General features: G+C 43.2%; 1 protein-coding gene across 3 annotated transcripts in view; it reads right to left on the bottom strand.

Annotated features, from left to right (window-relative positions):
- The window catches only part of med23 (mediator complex subunit 23), a 130,504-nt gene that overhangs the window by 12,056 nt on the left and 99,894 nt on the right, over positions 1-18,554 (bottom strand). For all 3 annotated transcript variants that reach the window (XM_068025046.1, XM_068025047.1, XM_068025050.1), the window contains one exon: positions 9,592-9,806. In XM_068025046.1, the coding sequence (XP_067881147.1) occupies positions 9,592-9,806 (215 nt within the window). The remainder of the gene's footprint in view (positions 1-9,591; positions 9,807-18,554) is intronic.

The raw sequence follows: 18,554 nt of genomic DNA, 5'->3' as shown, positions 1-18,554 counted from the left end.
ATTAGATGATTAGATTAGAGATACAGCACTGAAACAGGCCCTTCGGCCCACCAAGTCTGTGCCGAACATCAACCACCCATATATACTAATCCTACACTAATCCCATATTCCTACCAAACATCCCCACCTGTCCCTATATTTCCCTACCACCTACCTATACTAGTGACAATTTATAATGGCCAATTTACCTATCAACCTGCAAGTCTGTTTGGCTTGTGGGAGGAAACCGGAGCACCCGGAGAAAACCCACGCAGACACAGGGAGAACTTGCAAACTCCACACAGGCAGTACCCGGAATCGAACCCGGGTCCCTGGAGCTGTGAGGCTGCGGTGCTAACCACTGCGCCACTGTGCCGCCCTATGCCAAAAATATTTATCTTTTGCAAATAATCACTAATTTCTCATAGAATCATTCACAGACATAAAGAGAGATTCTTTCTGTAACTGAGTTGTTGCTTCGCCCCACTCAAACTCTTTTCATCACCCTCTCTTTCATTTTATCTTCCAATCTGTCTCTACAATTTTCATCTACGTCTATGACTTAGTTGGTCACCAACTCTCCATTTCTATCGGGTCACTGACCCGAAACGTTAACTCTGCTTCTCTTTCCACAGATGCTGCCAGACCTGCTGAGTGAATCCAGCATTTCTTGTTTTTGTCTCCATTTCTATCTCCTTCCTTCTGTATCCTTTACCATCTCGTCTCTCCTCTGTATGCCTCTCATGTTCCTTTATGGATTTAACAAATTTACATCTGTTACATTTTTTGAAAGACTGGTGCACATAGTAAGATGACAACCAATATGTACTAGTTGGAGATGGGCATGAGGAATGGACAAGGAGCTGTGCAAAAGCTACTGAAACATTTGAGTAAGGGAGAAATTAGGGACTAGAGTCTGGGTTGAAAGGCCTGGCTTGGGTGTATCTATACCCTCTGGATGTGGATGATCTTCCTATTGTCATGATGGATCAGTATTGACTGACTGGTATTTTTGTGCCTGACAGCAATAATGAGAAAGAAACTGTGAAATGCCCTCAATGGGAATGGGAGGCTGTGAGGTACAAGGCTAGGATAATGACCTAAGGCTAGGAGATGCACTACTCAACAGGAGTACAGTAAAGAACATAATGGTATGCAGCTTGCAGCATAGCAGAACAGCTTTAAATCACTGCATATTCAGCACCGAGACTGACAGATCACCTGATCTGGTTGTTTGTGGATCAATAGCACATGGTTTAGTTCTCAGAGTTGAAGTTCCTTCTTCCTCCTTGATCCTGTGACCACTGTGGGTCACACTATGTCCTGTTTACATTGCCCAATCCAAAGCCTCAGTGTCTCACACACAGTTTTCTGTTCGGGATGAATGACCCTCAGTCTAGACCCATAATACCAATGACACATAAAACATATACACCCAACTAGCGTCCTCACGTCGCTGTAAATGTGGTTCCTCACTGACTGATAGACACGGTGGTCAGAAGAGAGACAAAGTGTCAAAAATATAAATATATTTCCAACATCTTTGTCTCTTACTCCCAACAGGGATTTCCTTCCTCTCTCTGCCCTGTTCAACAATGCAAGCTTTTGATGCTTGACCTTACTAATCTGATTAGTCTCTCTGTGGCTTTTTTGTGATCTGATTAATCTATTAGGTAGCAAAGATCAATCAGATTCCATAAAAATAGGGGAGAACACAATCATTTTAATTTAATACACAGACAAGCAAACAAACTTAGATTTAGAACGCATTTTAAGGAAAGCTTTGGAAAGTTTGACTAGTGATTGGACTTCATTCAGTCAACTACAGCCAGATTGATGGATCAACAAAAATAAATGGTTTGAAGTTTCATCTGAAATGCTATTTCGCTCCCTTAACCAATAAGTTGGATCAACAAAAAAACAAACAGCATGGAATGCAGCAACTTAATCTGGCTTCAGTTGTCTCACACAGTTCTAGTTTTCATCATGAAAACTGGCCTGCTTAATTTCACACTTGAATGCAGGAGACTAAATAACTTCCATCAGAGAACAGGATTAAGGAATCACCATGAATACATTAACTTTAGTCAGATTTATTCTGTAATTTCTCATCAGCTCACTTGTAAAGATGTGATGAGTGAGGGGAGGTGCAGAATCATTGGCATATGAGCAGAAAACACAACAGGGCAAACAGGCCCACTACTGGTTTTATGGAATCCTAGAAAACATTAGACTACCCTGCATACAAATTAGAATGCTTTTCTGTGGGGAGGAATAAAATATACTCTTCAAAGGGACAACACCCAAGATCCAAAAGCAAGCGATAGGTCTTCTCTGCAGTCTAAATGGTGGTATATTTCCTCACTGGTTAAATGTGGAATATTATAGTATGGCTTGGCAGGTTGCAGAACTACCCCCACCTCCACATACCTTTTTTTGAGAATAAAGTCAGCATTTCACCCATCAGGGGGACTGATAGAGGATGCTGGAAAAATAGCTTAATATCCTCCTACAGAAAGCATCAGCATGGAAATGATTAAAAAGGCACACAGGAAGGAGGATATGCATTCCATCAAAAGATCACTTTTAGTTTCAGTGTCAGAAAACCAGGAGTAAAAAGCAAAGTGTGCAATACTGAGGAGAAATACTGCACAGCTCATTTCTGAATATTCTTTCTTTTTACTAAACTTGCAACTTGTGCCTTGTAGTTGGGCAGGTTTGAGAGCTTAAATTATCTTGAAAAGAACCAACTTAGAGAAAATGACCACTTTAGCAAATAGCATTAGAACATTTGTGCTGTGGCTTCAACAACAGCAACTGGATATCCACCAGGCCCACAAGCTATGTGCACTTTGAGGGGAAACAAAGCATCACTTACAACAATTTTGGCACATTTTGTCATAAGCAATGAAGATTTTATCTTGCATAGAATCACTAGGTCTTAATGTACATATTGCGTCTGCAGGATACTCTGAATACCAACAAGTAATTCATTTTAGATTACTTGCTATTTATGTTTCTGATGAATCTCCGATACTATAGGTAGGTGGGAGCCTGAAATAAGGGAAAGATTTAACCACATGATACAACAAAACTGGAAGAACTCAACATGTACAATGAATTATGGAATGACAAGACACATCCAATACTTGAATCAAACTTAGAACATTATATGAAAATAATTTAAACAAATCAGCTTTACTGTCAAAGCAATATACTCTAGTAGTAGGTAAAAATTAAGACTTTTTGCTCTAAATTTTTCACATTAATTGGGACAGCATTAGTACCACGTAATTTATGTCTGTATGTATCCAGGTATGTCAAGATTACTGAATGAATACACTGATCTGCTAGCCATTGTTAATGAATTTTTGAAACATGTTTGATGTTCCATCACCCCTGAGGACCAAGTCGCAAGCTAGTAATGGGAAGAGTATTCAGAAACGATTTAGGGAACCATTCTAGTTTAGTTTAGTGATACAGCACTGAAACAGGCCCTTCGGCCCACCAAGTCTGTGCCGACCATCAACCACCCATTTATACTAATCCTACACTAATTCCATATTCCTACCACATCCCCACCTGTCCCTATATTTCCCTACCACCTACCTATACTAGTGACAATTTATAGTGGCCAATTTACCTATCAACCAGCAAGTCTTTGGCATGTGGGAGGAAACTGGAGCACCCGGAGGAAACCCATGCAGACACAGGGAGAACTTGCAAACTCCACACAGGCAGCACCCAGAATTGAACCCGGGTCACTGGAGCTGTAAGGTTGCGGTGCTAACCACTGCACCGCCCTATTCTGTTTCCTATTACCTTACTTCACCTCAATAAAAAGAATTTAAAGTTCTGAACCTTCCTTTCCAGTTTCAGAATTTGACAAATGCAATTAAACCTTTATTTATGGTAAATATCAACATACTTAAGGTATTTTTAACCCAGGCTTAGATGATTTATGTTGAAGGCATTGATTTAGTCTAACTGTTACTTGCAGGCCACCCATGAATATTGGAATTGCTCATAGTTCAAATGCTTTTTCTTAAAGTAGTTTTCTCTGCCATTCTTTTGTGTAGTCTACGTGCGCACTTATGTACTTGATTTTCTGGTGCAGATGGTGGTGGTGCTGGGGGGAGGGGGAGGGTGGGAGGAGAACTGATAGGAGGTCTTTTAAAAAAAATCTAGCTCAGTGATTGCATGTAATTTCACTGACAATGATTCATAAAGTAACATCTTCCAGCATGACATGTGGCAGAAGACAACATCAACGTAATATTTAAAACATTTACGGATTTTTATTTTACACTGAATTTGGCATCAAATTGCAGCCTAATTATACTCTCTCAATAATCTTTCAGGGCTGCTTTCTTTTCCATTTTAAAAAAAAGTTCATATGCTTGTTTTAGAGTTTTGATCAGGACTATTGAAAGAACCTGATCAAATTTATGGCACCCTCCTCAAAAACTACACCTCAACATTCATTTTAAACAAGCTTGAAGAACATTATCTCTACGAAAGGGCTGAACTATTTTCCATCAAAAGTTATTTTCATTAGTGATGCCATTTTCAAATTATGAATTTTGCATTATTGAGTCATGTATGGTTAAACAAATGGGAAAAGTTTTCCAAAATATATTCAGGAAGACGATGCTCCTTTTAAGTGATGTGGGTCACATAGCATAGGAGTTGGGCTTTGCAGCCAAATTCTAGTAACATTCATTAAATTTCTCATCCTTCCAAGGATGAACAGAAATTTCCTCCCTTTTCCTCCAATATTGGGAAGACCGAAGCCATTTGTTTTGGCCCGACACAAACCTCGCTCCCTAGCCGTCAACTCCAACTGCTTCTCTTGCCACAGATGCTGCCAGACCTGCTGAGTATTTCCAGCACTTTCCGTTTTTATTTTAGATTTCTAGCATCCACAGTATTTTGCTTTTATTAACTCCATCCCTCACTCTGGCAACTGCCTGAGCTGAATCAGACTGTTTGCAACCTTAGTGTCACCATTTGCCCCAGAAATGAAGCTCCAAGCACATATTCGCACCATCACCAAGACAGCCTATTTCCACCTCCCTAACATTGCCTGACTGCAGCCTCAGCTCATCTGCTGAAACCCTAATCCATGCCTTTGTTACCTCTAGACTTGACTATGTTAACACATTCTTGACCAGTTTCCCCTCTGTAAACATGTGGGCATCCAAAACTCTGCTGCCTGTGTCTTAACTCAAGTCCAGTTCACCCAACACCCGTACTCGCTGATCTAAATTGGTTCCAGGTTAAGCAATGCCTCAATTTTCAAGGTCTCATCCTTGTTTTCAAATCCCTCTATGGCTTGGCCCCTCCCTAGCTCTAATCTTCTCCAGCCCTACAACCCTCTGCTTCTCCAATTTTGGTCTCGAGCATCCCCGATTTTAATTGCTCCAGCAGTCGTGGTCGTGTCTTCAGCTGCCTCGGCAATAAGCTCTGGAATTTCCTCCCTAAACCTCTCCAACTCTCTTTCCTCTTTTAAGATGCTCCTTAAAACCTACCGCTTTGACCAACCTTTTTGTGATTTGCCCTAATATCTCCTTATGTGCCTTGGCGACATATCATGTTTTACAATGCTCCTGTGAAGTGCCTTAGGATGTTTTATTGTGTAAAAGGTGCTACATAAATAGAAGTAATTGTTGTTCCAAGCAATGTTCCCTGTAAACTTTAGTGTAGTCGCTTTCTAAGTGCACGGTCCCTTTAAATTTTTTTGCACAGCTGCGTATGTGAGATATTTTTTCACAGAACAAGGCCTGCATGGTATACATGGTACATTCCAGGCTGATGTGTGGATGCACACACGTCCAACTTCGTGGGAGCATTGCTTCCAAGGTACATAAAACGAGCTTTAGAATATAAGAAAATAGGGTATTCGGCATGGCATGCCTCTCTCGGAGTTGCTCTGCAACAGAAACAGGAATCAGTTCCTCACACAATTATAATTTGATGTGTATTGGATGATCAAAGTCTGCAGGTAATCTCTCTTCCTTTAAGATGAGCAAGTTTTGTTTAAATGCAAGGCTGCATTGCTTGTATGTGCTTGATCACACACAGTATTTAAGGGTACTTAAGGTATTTAAGTGTCTGGTATATTTACTCAAACTTTCACACTAATACGGCACAGTGGCGCAGTGGTTAGCACCGCAGCCTCACAGCTCCAGCGACCCGGGTTCAATTCTGGGTACTGCCTGTGTGGAGTTTGCAAGTTCTCCCTGTGTCTGTGTGGGTTTTCGCCGGGTGCTCCGGTTTCCTCCCACCACCAAAAGACTTGCAGTTGATAGGTAAATTGGCCATGACAAATTGCCCCTAGTAGAGGTAGGTGGTAGGGAAATATAGGGACAGGTGGGGATGTTGTAGGAATATGGGATTAGTGTAGGATTAGTATAAATGGGTGGTTGATGGTTGGCACAGACTCGGTGGGCCGAAGGGCCTGTTTCAGTGCTGTATCTCTGAATAAATGAATGAATGAATAAATGGGCGCTGAACAATTGATCAATACAGCAGATAGGGTTGACCAAGAGGCTTTTTGTAAAAATAGGAAAATCTAAACCACTCAAAATAAATCAGGGGATTCTGGATAACTAGATAAGACCAGAACTTGAGTACTGCTGAAAATAGAGACATGTTATCGAAGCTTTTCATCTTGCACTCATCAGGACAATCTGCAAGAATACCAATGTAAGGGAAAACAACAAATTTATACTGTATGGAAAGAGAGTGCTGACTGGTTGACAAGTGGACTTTGATTGGTAGAGGTGTTGCCATGGAGAATGCACCAGTTTACAGTGACTGACAGTTAACTGCTAAGCTTTGTTTGAAATTCCAACCAGGCAGCTTGACTCTGATTGGTAAAGGTATTGCCCTCAGGAATGAACAAGCAAATGGCTGTCACTTATTTTGTTTAGCTGAAACAGGCACAATGTTTGTACATGTTCTTTTTGTCTGCAAAGAACAGGGCCCTGTGTATTAATACATGTAGCTTCTAGTATGTGCAAATGCGCCACACTGCGAGCCCTACTGACAATCTTAAATTGGTTGTCAGTGTAATTCTTAGCACACTGAGGATTATTTAGCAAATGTTGCCTAATCGCAGAATCACATCGAATGTTGGACACTGTGTTTTGAGTTTTACAAGCACGGGCTGGTTGGGTACATCCTGGTGCATTCTCCATGGCACCACCTCTACCAGAGTTCATTTGCCAACCAATCAGCACTCTCTTATACAGTATAAAGCTGTTGTTTTCCCTTACATTGATATTCTTGCGGACTGTCCTGATGAGTGCAAGATGAAAAGCTTTGACAACATGTCTCTATTGTCAGCAATACTCAAGATAAGTACAGTTCTATTTACAATTTATAAATGCTCTGAACGAAAAGCAACCAGCAGCAAACATTTAATGGCATTAACTGATCCTCCATGGCATTGCTAATGATAAAAAATTCTCTTTCTTCTTGTACCTCTCATTTGCCACCTCCCACTCTTTTCATTTGTTCTTGGGATGTGCGCATCACTGGCAAGGCCAGCATTTGTTGTCCATCCCTAATTGTCCTTGAGAAGGTGGTGGTGAGCTGCCTTCTTAATCTGCTGCAGTCCACATGGTGTAGGTAGACCCACAGTGCTGTTAGGAAGGGAGTTCCAGGTTTTTGACCCAGTGACAGTGAAGGAACAGTGACATAGTTCCAAGTCAGGATGGGGTGTTACTTGGAGGGGAACTTGCAGGTGGTGGTGTTCCCATGCATCTGCTGCCCTTGTCCTTCTAGGTAATAGAGGTCACAGGTTTGGAAGGTGCTGTCGAAGATGGTACACTATCTATCTCCCCTTCCTGTCTTTTACTTCTGCTCCACTGTCTTTCTTTCTCTGTTTACCTCTCACCTTTTTTGTCCTTATTATCTGATTATCTTCAACTCCTTACGTCACTCTGTCTCAGCATTTATATAAGGCCTGCTCCTTAATTCTGGTCTCCTCCCTCATCTATCTGTCTCCCATTCTTTACATATGCTTCTCTTTCATGTAGTTTCTTCAATTTATGGATTGTAGTTTTTTTTTGAAATGCAACAAAATGGCAGTCAACATGTTGGAGGGGGCTAACAGGAGCAGGCAGGGAGAGGCTTGGGCAAGGAGTGGCAACGTTGTAGCAGGTAGAGAAAAACAAGGTATACAAGATAATCACAGGAATGAGAGGTGGAGCCAGAGTGCTCCTCAAACTACGGTAAGGAAGGGAATGCAGCTGGCGTTGTTGGGGTCTGCCGCAATGAGGGAAATAAGGAGGGAACATGAACTGGAGTACTTAGAATGTTTCTGAGATGGATTTGATCAAAATCAAAATGCAGTCCTAATGTGGGTGCAGAGCAGAACAGAGAAGACTAATGAGGGTGGGGAGGGGGTGGGTGGAGGAATGGGTGGAGTGGAATGGTGAACTAGCTAATTAATTCATGGTTAGTATGGAAAAATGCTGAAAAGAAAGCAAGAAAAACTTGCATTTATACAGCAACTTTCACAGCCTCAGGACAACCCAAAGCAGTTTACAGCTAATTAAGTACTTTTGAAGTACACTGTTGTAATGTAGGAAATGCAGCAGCCAAATTGCACATAACAAGGTCCCACAAACAGCAATGAGGTAAGTGACCAGATTTCCTTCAGTGATGTTGATTGAGGGATAAATATCATCAGAGAATCACAGAATGGTTACAGCACAGGAGGCCATTTGGCCCATCTGTACCAGTTCTCTGGAACAGCAACTCACCTAGTCCCACTTCCCTGCCTTTCCCCCATTATCCTGCAAACTTTTTTGCTTCAGATAGTTATCCAATTCTCTTTTGAAAGGCACAATTGAATCTGCCTCCACTACACTCTCATGCCGTGCATTCCAGTTCCTAACCACGCGCAGCATAAAAAGGTTTTTCCTCATGTCGCTATTGCCAATCACCTTAAATTGGTGACCCTTCTGCCAATGGGAACAGTTTCTCCCTAACTTCTCTGTCCAGACCCCTCACGATTTTGAACTCCTCTACCAAATCTCTTAATCTTCTCTTCTCCAAGGAGAACAGCCCCACTTCGCCACTCTATCCATGTAATTGAAGTTAATCTCGTGAATCTTTTCTGCACCCTCTCTAAATGCCTTCATATCCTTCCTAAAGTGTGGTGCCCAGAATTGGACAAAATATTCTGGGTGATGCCAAACCAGGGTTTTATACAGGTTCAGCATAACTTCCTATTAGACAGAGCATGGGGGAGAACTACCCTGCTCTTTGAAATAGTGCCAGGGGATTTCTTTACTTCCATCTAAGAGTGCAGACGGGGCCTCAGTTTAACGACTCATCAGAAAGATAGCACCTCTGATACTGCATCGGACTGTCGACCTAGATCTTGTGCTCAGATCTCTGGAGGGGATTTGAACCCCAACCTTCTGACTCAGACGAGAGTGCTACCAACCAAGCCACAGATGACACCTGTGTGTCAGAATATGTTTCGGCATAAAGGCATCAGAAATGTTACATGCTCATTACATTATTATAGTAAGACAATATTACATACATAGAGATATATTTTAGTAGGAGATAAAAAGATAGAACATTACATACTTGGGGATAAGGGACAGTTGTCCAATACTTGAGTGGTGCCACACTGCATGTGCCAAGGCCAGAACATAGCTGCAGTACATCTCACAATAAGACTGGTGGCAAGCTGTGAAATCAAATAGTTGGAATGGATATCCAACCCATTCTGTATCTGAGGTCAGGGTGGCACTGTTGATAACACTCACGATACGATCATTCAATACTATCCAGTAGGGTTCCTTTAAACACAAAAAGCAAGAAAAATTCTTTTGTGGAAATAAAACCTTTGTTAGAAAGCATTTTCAAATCTGATATTTCAAATTTGGGAACACAGCACACTTCCAACTTATCTAACTTGCGAACCAGACCGCTTGCAATCATGGTGACATATTTGACCCGAAGAGGAGTTTCCGACCACGTATCCCACCATCACCAAGACCACCTATTTCCACCTCCGTAACATCACTTGACACCACCCATGTCTCAGCTCATCTGCTGCAGAAACCCTCATTCATGCCTCTGTTACCTCTAGACTTGACTATTCCAACGCACTCTTGGCTTGTCTCCCATATTCTATCCTCTGTAAACTTGAGGCCATCTAAAACGTGCACTAAGTCCCGTTCACCCATCCCTCCGTGCTCGCTGAACTACACTGGCTCCTGGTTAAGCAATGCCTTCATTTTCAAATTCTCATCTTTGTTTTTAAATCCCTCCATGGCTTTGCCCCTCCCAACATCTAAAATCTCTTTCAGCCATACAACCCTCAGATATCTGCGTTCATCTAATTCTGGACTCTTGAGCAACCCCAATTTTAATTACTGCACCATTAGTATCCATCCCTTCAGCTGCCTGGGCCCTAAGCTCGGGAATTCCCTCCCTGAACCTTTATGTTTCTCTTTTATCCTTTGACGTTCCTTGAAAACCAACTCTTTGACCATGCTTTTGGTCAGCTACCCTCATATTGCTTTAATAAAAGCAAAATACTGCGGATGCTGGAAATCTGTTCCGAAGAAGGGTCACTGACCCGAAACGTTAACTCTGCTTCTCTTTCCACAGATGCTGCCAGACCTGCTGAGTGATTCCAGCATTTCTTGTTTTTATCTCATATTGCTTTATGTGGCTGAGTGTTAAATTTTGCTATATAATGCTCCTGTGAAGCACCTTGGAATGTTTTATAATGTTAAAGGGGTGGCACAGTGGTTCGCACCGCAGCCTCACAGCTCCAGGGACCCGGGCTCGATTCTGGGTACTGCCTGTGCGGAGTTTGCAAGTTCTCCCTGTGACCGCGTGGGTTTTCGCCGGGTGCTCCGGTTTCCTCCCACAGCCAAAGACTTGCAGATTGATAGGTAAATTGGCCATTGTAAATTGCCCCTAGGAATATGGGATTACTGTAAGGTTAGTATAAATGGGTGGTTGTTGGTCGGCACAGACTCGGTGGGCCGAAGGGTCTGTTTCAGTGCTGTATATCTAAATAAAATAAAATAAAATAAATATAAATAGAAGTTGCTGTTATTTACTGCAAGGCATTTGCCTGCATGCTGCACAACTAATTTCAATGTCAATTGCAACACAGTAGGACATCAATGATTTCACTAAGCTGAGGGACTGCAACTGAATTTGTTCCACAAATCCTGTCATACTATGATGGGTTTTTCAGCTGACTGGTGGAAGCAGTCACCTAAATCGATGAAACCACTACTATACTGAACTCATCTTTTCACAAACAAACAGACATTGCAGACTGAAAAGGCTGACGATGATGTTCCACCATCAGGACCAAAAGTGGGAGCCGACCTGCTTCGACCAGCTGTGGGACAAGGGGACCCAATTAAGAGGCCGCTGCCGGGAAGCCGTCCAATTAAGAACGGCAGTCCGCTCCCAATAGCTGTTGGCCCAATCACAAGATTGGCAGCTCATCAGCGCAACCACTAGCGGTGGCTACTGCTAAGGCTGCAACACTAGGCAGGGGGAGCTTCAATGGTGGGCACCCTCAAAGACGGGTAGGTGAAGTAGGGGGCGATCGGGGTGGGGCTGTTGAGCACCGGCAGAAATGTTGCCGCAAGGACCACTGCCACTAGGGGTGGGCCATAAAAGGAAGGCCCCACCACACCCTTTCATCAGAAGGTCACAGACCTGAAACGTTAACTCTGCTTCTCTCTCCACAGATGCTGCCTGACTTGCTGAGTAATTCTAGCACTTTCTGCTTTTATTTCAGATTTCCGGCATCTGCAGTATTTTGCTTTTATTTCAGAATTGGAGTGGTCTGGTGTGCTGCTGTACCAATATACCAGCTGAGCTTATCCAATAGGTTACCTGTTTTCCATTGTTGTAACTTGTGGTTGGAGAAGTACCCATTCATTTTTGGATGAGCATATGCAAATAAGGCTGTAAAAACATACTGACATCATACCCTCCATCTTCTAACAATTCCACCTCACTTAGTCTAGTTCATTTTCTTTCCTATATTAATTAGGCATCAAAGGTGCTTTAGAAAAGGAGGATGTGAAAAGAAAACAGCCCAGCAGTTACAGCTGTAGGACATACATTGCCTCCACATGCTCCCTTACTCAATGTCATTATATGGCAGCAGAAACATACTCCACTCTCTCAATATGAAGCATTTTGCAACCAGTGGAACCATATCAACAAGTCTCCATTTACAGCATGTGGTAAAAGCATTTTCCACGCCTTTCTGATAACAATGACTGCACATGCAACTTCTTCCTCCTGAAATGCTGCCAAAGTTTGCTCCCTTCTGTCCTGTGTCACCCTGGCAATACATTCCTCAAACTCATTAACACCCCAGGCTGGATGTCTCTGAGCTTAAGTTTCTTTTTACGTAGGAATTATTTACAAGGAAACTTCAAAAAGCATTTCATTGTTCTATTACAGTTTTTCCCCACATATATCAAGGGTGTTTATACCTGTGCAGAGGTTGGAGACTGTATCTAAATTTGCAATTTATTAACCATATGATACTGCAGACAATTGAATTTATCCAGACGTGATCTGACTTCAGGGGCTGATGTGTTTGCTTATCTAGAGCTACTGCATTTTCTGCCAATCTTGACTTGGAATGTGACACCATTTTTCACAGCAGGATTTTCAATTAATGGGGGGGTGGGGGGGGAACGCAAAAACCTCTAAAGCTAGTTTTCAGGCATAGGCTGACTTTTGGAAGTTCTGCCCTCAGTCACAGAATCGTTACAGCGCAAAATGAGGCCAATCGGCCCATCGTGTCTGCACCAGCTCTCTGAAAGAGCAACTCCCTCAGTTCCATTCCCCTGCCTTCTTCCCATAACCCTGCACATTCTTCCTTTTCATATAACTGTCTAATTCCCATTTGAATGTTTCAGTTGAACCTGCCTCCACCACATTCTCAGGCAGCGCATTCCAGACCTGAACCACTCGCTGCATGGAAAAGATTTTCCTCATGTCACTTTTGCTTCTCTTACAAAATACTTTAAATCTGTGCCCTCTCGTTCTCGATCCTTTCACGAGTGGGAACAGTTTCTCTCTATCTACTCTGTCCAGACCCCACATGATTTTGAATACCTCTATCAAATCACCTCTCAGCCTTCTCTTCTCCGAGGAAAACAGTCCTAACTTCTGCAATCTACCTTCATAACTGAAATTCCTCACCCCTGGAACCGATCTCATTAATTTTTTCTGTATTCTCTCCAATGCCCTCACGTTTTTCCTCAAGTGCGGCGCCCAGAATTGGACGCAATACTCCAGCTGAGGCCGAACTAGTATCTTATACAAGTTCAACATAACTTCCTTGCTCTTGTACTCTATGCCCCTATTAATAAAGCCCAGGATACTGTATGCTTTATTAACCGCTCTCTCAACCTGTCCTGCCACCTTCAATGACTTATGCACATGTACACCCAGGTCCCTCTGCTCCTGCACCCCCTTTAGAATCGTAACCTTTATTCTATATTGTCTCTCCATGTTCTTCCTACCAAAATGAATCACTTCACATTTCTCTGCATTGAACTTCATCTGCCACCCATCTGCCCATTCCACTAACTTGTCTATGTCCTTTTGAAGTTCTACACTATCCTCCTCACAGTTCACAATGCTTCCAAGTTTCGTATCATCTGCAGACTTTGTGCCCTGCACACCAAGGTCTAAGTCATTAATAGATATCAGGAAAAGCAAGGGTCCCAACACTGATCCCTGGGGAACTCCAATACAAATCTTCCTCCAGCCCGAAAAACATCCATTAGCCACTACTCTTTGTTTCCTGGCACTCAGCCAATTTCATATCCATGTTGCTACTGCCCTTTTTATTCTAAGAGCTACACGTTTGCTCACAAGTCTGTTGTGTGGCACTGTATCAAATGCCTTTTGAAAGTCCATGTACACCACATCAACAGCATTGCCCTCATCAACTCCCTCTGTTACTTCCTCAAAAAACTCCAGCAAGTTAGTTAAACAAGATTTTCTCTGAAGAAATCCATGCTGGCTTTCCTTAATTAACTCGCATTTGTCCATGTGACTATTGATTTTGTCCCGAATTATCTTTGCAAGAAATGTTCCCATCACCGAAGTTAAACCGACTGGCCTGCAGTTGCTGGGCTTACCTTTACACCCCTTTTTGAACAAGGGTGTAACGTTTGCAATTCTCCTGTCCTCTGGCACCACCCCAGAGTCCAAGACAGAAAAAGTATGGCCGATGCCTCTGCGATTTTCACCCTCACTTCCCTCAGTATCCTTGGATGCATCTCATCCGACCCTGGTGATTTATCCACTTTAAGTACAGACAGCCTATCTAATACTTCCTCTTTATCAATTTTAAACCCCTCTAGTGTCTGACTTACCTCCTCTTTTAACATTGCCTGGGTTGCTTCTTATTCCTTGGTAAAGGAATGCCTCAGGTATGCCCTCTGCCTCCATGTGTAAATCCTCTTTCTGGTCCATAATCGGCCCCACTCCTCCTTTTCCCATTTATATGCTTATAGAAAACTTTGGGATTTCCTTTCATGCTAGCTGCTCGTCTCTTTGCATGCTCTCTCTTTGCTTCTTCACTTCCCTTCTGGACCTTCTATATTCATCCACATTCTCAATAGTATTTTCTACGTGGCATCTGTCATAAGCACACATTTTCTTCTTTATCTTAATCTCTACCTCCTTTGTCATCCAAGGAGCTCTGGATTTGTTTGCCGTACTTTTCCACTTCGAGGGAACATACCTTGTCTGTGCCCTATTTCTTCTTTGAAGGTAGCCCATTGTTCACCTACCAGTTTGCCTGCCAGCTTTTGACACCAATTTATTTGCCCCAGCTCCATTCTTACCCCACTGACGTTGGCCTTTCCCCAGTTAATTATTCTTACTCTGGATTGCTCTTTGTCCTTTTCTATAGTCAGCCTGAACCTTATGATACAATAATCACTATCCCCTAAATGATCTCATACTGATTCCTTTGCTCACTTGCACATGGGACTGGGAGTAATCCGGAGATTACTGCTTTTGAGGTCCTGCTTTTTACTCTCCTTCCTCGTTCCCCAAAATCTGCTTTCAGGACCTCATTCCCCTTCTTACCAATGTGGACAATGACCTCTGGCTGTGCCCCCCCCCGTGCGCCCCCCACCCCCCGGAGGAATGTCCTGCAGCCTCATCGTGACATCCTTGACCCTGGCACCAGGGAGGCAACAAACCATCCTGGAGTCATGTTTAGAGTCATAGAGTCATACAGCACAGATACAGGCCCTTCGGCCCATCGCGTTTGTGCCGGCCATCAAGCACCTACCTATTCTAATCCCATTTTCCAGCACTTGGCCCGTAGCCTTGTATGCTGTGGCATTTCAAGTGCTCATCTAAACACTTCTTAAATGTTGCGATGGTTCCTGCCTCTACCACCTCTTCAGGCAGTGCGTTCCGGATTCCAACCACCCTCTGGGTGAAATTTTTTTTCCTCAAATCCCCTCTAAACCTCCTGCCCCTTACCTTAAATCTATGCCCCTGGTTATTGATCTCTCCACTAAGGAAAAAGTTTCTTCCTATCTAATCTATCAATGCCCCTCATAATTTTGTATACCTCAATCAGGTTCCCTCTCAGCCTTCTCTGCTCTAAGGAAAACAACCCTAGCCTTTTCAGTCTCTCTTTATAGCTGAAACGCTCCAGCCCAGGCAACATCCTGGTGAATCTCCTGTGCACTCTCTCCAGTGCAATCACATCCTTCCTACAGCGTGGTGCCCAGAACTGTACACAGTACTCTAGCTGTGGCCTAACTAGCATTTTATACAGCTCCATCATGACCTCCCTGCTCTTATATTCTATGCCTCGGCTAATAAAGGCAAGTATCCCATATGCCTTCCTAACCACCTTATCTACCTGTGCTGCTTCAGTGATCTATGGACAAGTACACCAAAGTCCCTCTGACCTTCTGTACTTCCTCGGGTCCTCCCATCCATTGTATATTCCCTTGCCTTGTTAGTCCTCCCAAAATGCATAGCCTCACACTTCTCAGGATTAAATTCCATTTGCCACTGCTCTGCCCATCTTACCAGCCCATCTATATCGTCCTGCAATCTAAGGCTTTCCTCCTCACTACTTACCACACCACCAATTTTCACGTCATCTGCGAACTTACTGATCATACCTCCTACATTCACGTCTAAATCATTAACGTACACCACAAACAGCAAGGGTCCTAGCACCAATCCCTGCGGTACACCACTGGTCACAGGCTTCCACTCGCAGAAACAGCCCTTGACCATCACCCTCTGCCTCCTGCCACTAAACCAATTTTGGATCCAATTTGCAAATTGCCCTGCATCCCATGGGCTCTTACCTTCTGAACCAATCTCCCCCATCACTACTGCTCTTCCACTCCTCTTCCTCCCCTCCTGTGCAGCTGAGCCACCTGTGGTGCCACAAGCATGGCTCTGATTGCACCCCTCTCCCTCTGAGGAATCATCACACTCACCAGTATCCAAAATGGAAAACCGATAAGTGAGAGAGATCATATCAGGGGACTCCTGCACTACCTGCCTGGTTATCTTAGACTGTCTGGCAGTCACCCATTCCCTACCTGCCTGCATGCTCCTAAACTGTGATGTGGCCACCTCCCTAAATGTGCTATCCACATAGTGCTCCGCCTCATGGATGCACAACAGTGACTCCAGCGCTGCTCGAGTTCCAAAACCCGGAGCTCAAGCTTCTGCAGCCGGTGACACTTCCTGCAGATGTGTTTGTCTAGGACACATGGTGTGTCAGTGACTTCCCGCATGACACAGGCTGTACATTCCACTCAGCAGAACCGCCCTGCCATACATTAACTTTAGAGACTATTTATCACAAGTAGACTAGCTTACCGGGTACTCACCAAACAGCTCCTTCCACTGCACCAAAGCAGGAACCAAAAAACTGGAGGGTTAAAAAAGTAGAAAATGGAGCACCTCCTCCCCCCTTCACCAAACTCGCTACTCACCAAACTCGAATCTCTATACTCAGCTTGCAATCTGCACCCATTTGCAGGCTGCACCCAGACCTCTGTATTTATCCTTTTGAAGCTAAAACTGCAGCAACCAGATTTGACTGGTCAGCTACTTAACTAATCAGCTACTCTGCAGTACAGCCTATTAATCCCTACCTAAGACTGTAAGAAACTTAACTTTACTTTCTTAACCCTAGTTTATCTAGAGGGTAAATCCCAGTTAAATGCTAACTGCAGACCAGACTTTTATAAAGATAACACTTAAAATCTCAGCTCACCAAACTCGAATCTCCACACTCAGTTTGCAATCTGCACACCTCCAAATGAATGGCGGAAGCCAGGAGGAAGATAAAAACAGCAACTGAAACACATCCAAAAATCCACAGGCAACTGATTCCGACATAAACAAACCATCCAAAGATGCCCTCTGGTGCCGATGCCATTGAAGCATGCAGGTTCAGGGAGCAATCGCCGAGCTTTAAAAATGCCAGGCAGGTGCCTGCATTATTAGGTGCGTCCATCTTGGCTCCTGCCAGCAAGGATAGGATGCAAAATGCTGACCTCCCCTTCGACAAGGGCAAAAAATGTTCAGTGACCCAGTGATTTACAACCTCCCCTCCCAATTCTAAAAAGCTGAAAGATAATAGCCAAGTAACGCCCACGGCCTAGGTAAATCCCACATCCACTGATCGTCAAGGCAGTATTTCTGCTTTTACTCAGCAACCAGTTTGTTGCTCTTCCCTCAGGCCAAGAGTGAGAATACTCCTGACTGGGAGGCACTGCTTTCCCAGCCATTCCTCCATTTATGGCAGAATGCTAGTTTGGGATGAGTGGAGGCTTGGCTCCCCAAAAAAGGTAGGAGAAATGATCAATATGAGAGACAGGGTGAGCAAAATTTTCAACTTTAAGTTCTAAATATTATTATAGTTTAGTTTTGCTATACAAGTAAAGGTATTCCTGACACTGCTGTGCATTCCGATATTAATTTTGGTGCACTGTGTGTAAGCAGAAAGCTTTAAAATCTAGCAAACTCTGGAAGTTTGTAATAAAAACAAGAAATGCTGGAGATACTCAGCAGGTCTGGCAGCATCAAGGGAGAGAGAAGCAAAGTTAATGTTTCAGGTCAGTGACCCTTCATTAGAACTGGCAAATATTAGAAATGTAACAAATTTTAAGTAAATAAAGCAGGGGTGGGGCAAGACATAACCAAAGAGAAGGTGTTGATAGGACAAGGTCACAGAGAATAACTGTGAGAATAAGGGGGGCCAGTCATGCTCTGGAAGTTTGTGATCTCCCACACTTGCTGGTTAGCAAAGCTTAAACATTTCAGATTTTAGGCTTTAACTTCCTGTCAGTATTCAGCTTAATGAAACTATGGACCTTATAAAATGTAAAAGAATGAAGTACAGCTTTCTAATGCACAACTATTCGGGATCTTCTGCGCAATCAGTTGCCAAAAGAGTAAGGACTTAATAAGACCTTTTTAAGAAATACTCACAGCAGCTGCTGTGTTTTTCAAAATTCACTAACATTGGAAAGTAA

This window comes from Heterodontus francisci, chromosome 3 (genome assembly GCF_036365525.1).
Source record: "Heterodontus francisci isolate sHetFra1 chromosome 3, sHetFra1.hap1, whole genome shotgun sequence".
NCBI classification, from domain to species: domain Eukaryota; kingdom Metazoa; phylum Chordata; class Chondrichthyes; order Heterodontiformes; family Heterodontidae; genus Heterodontus; species Heterodontus francisci.
The sequence above is the reverse complement of the archived record's forward strand: the minus strand, read 5'-3'. Positions and strand labels throughout refer to the sequence as shown.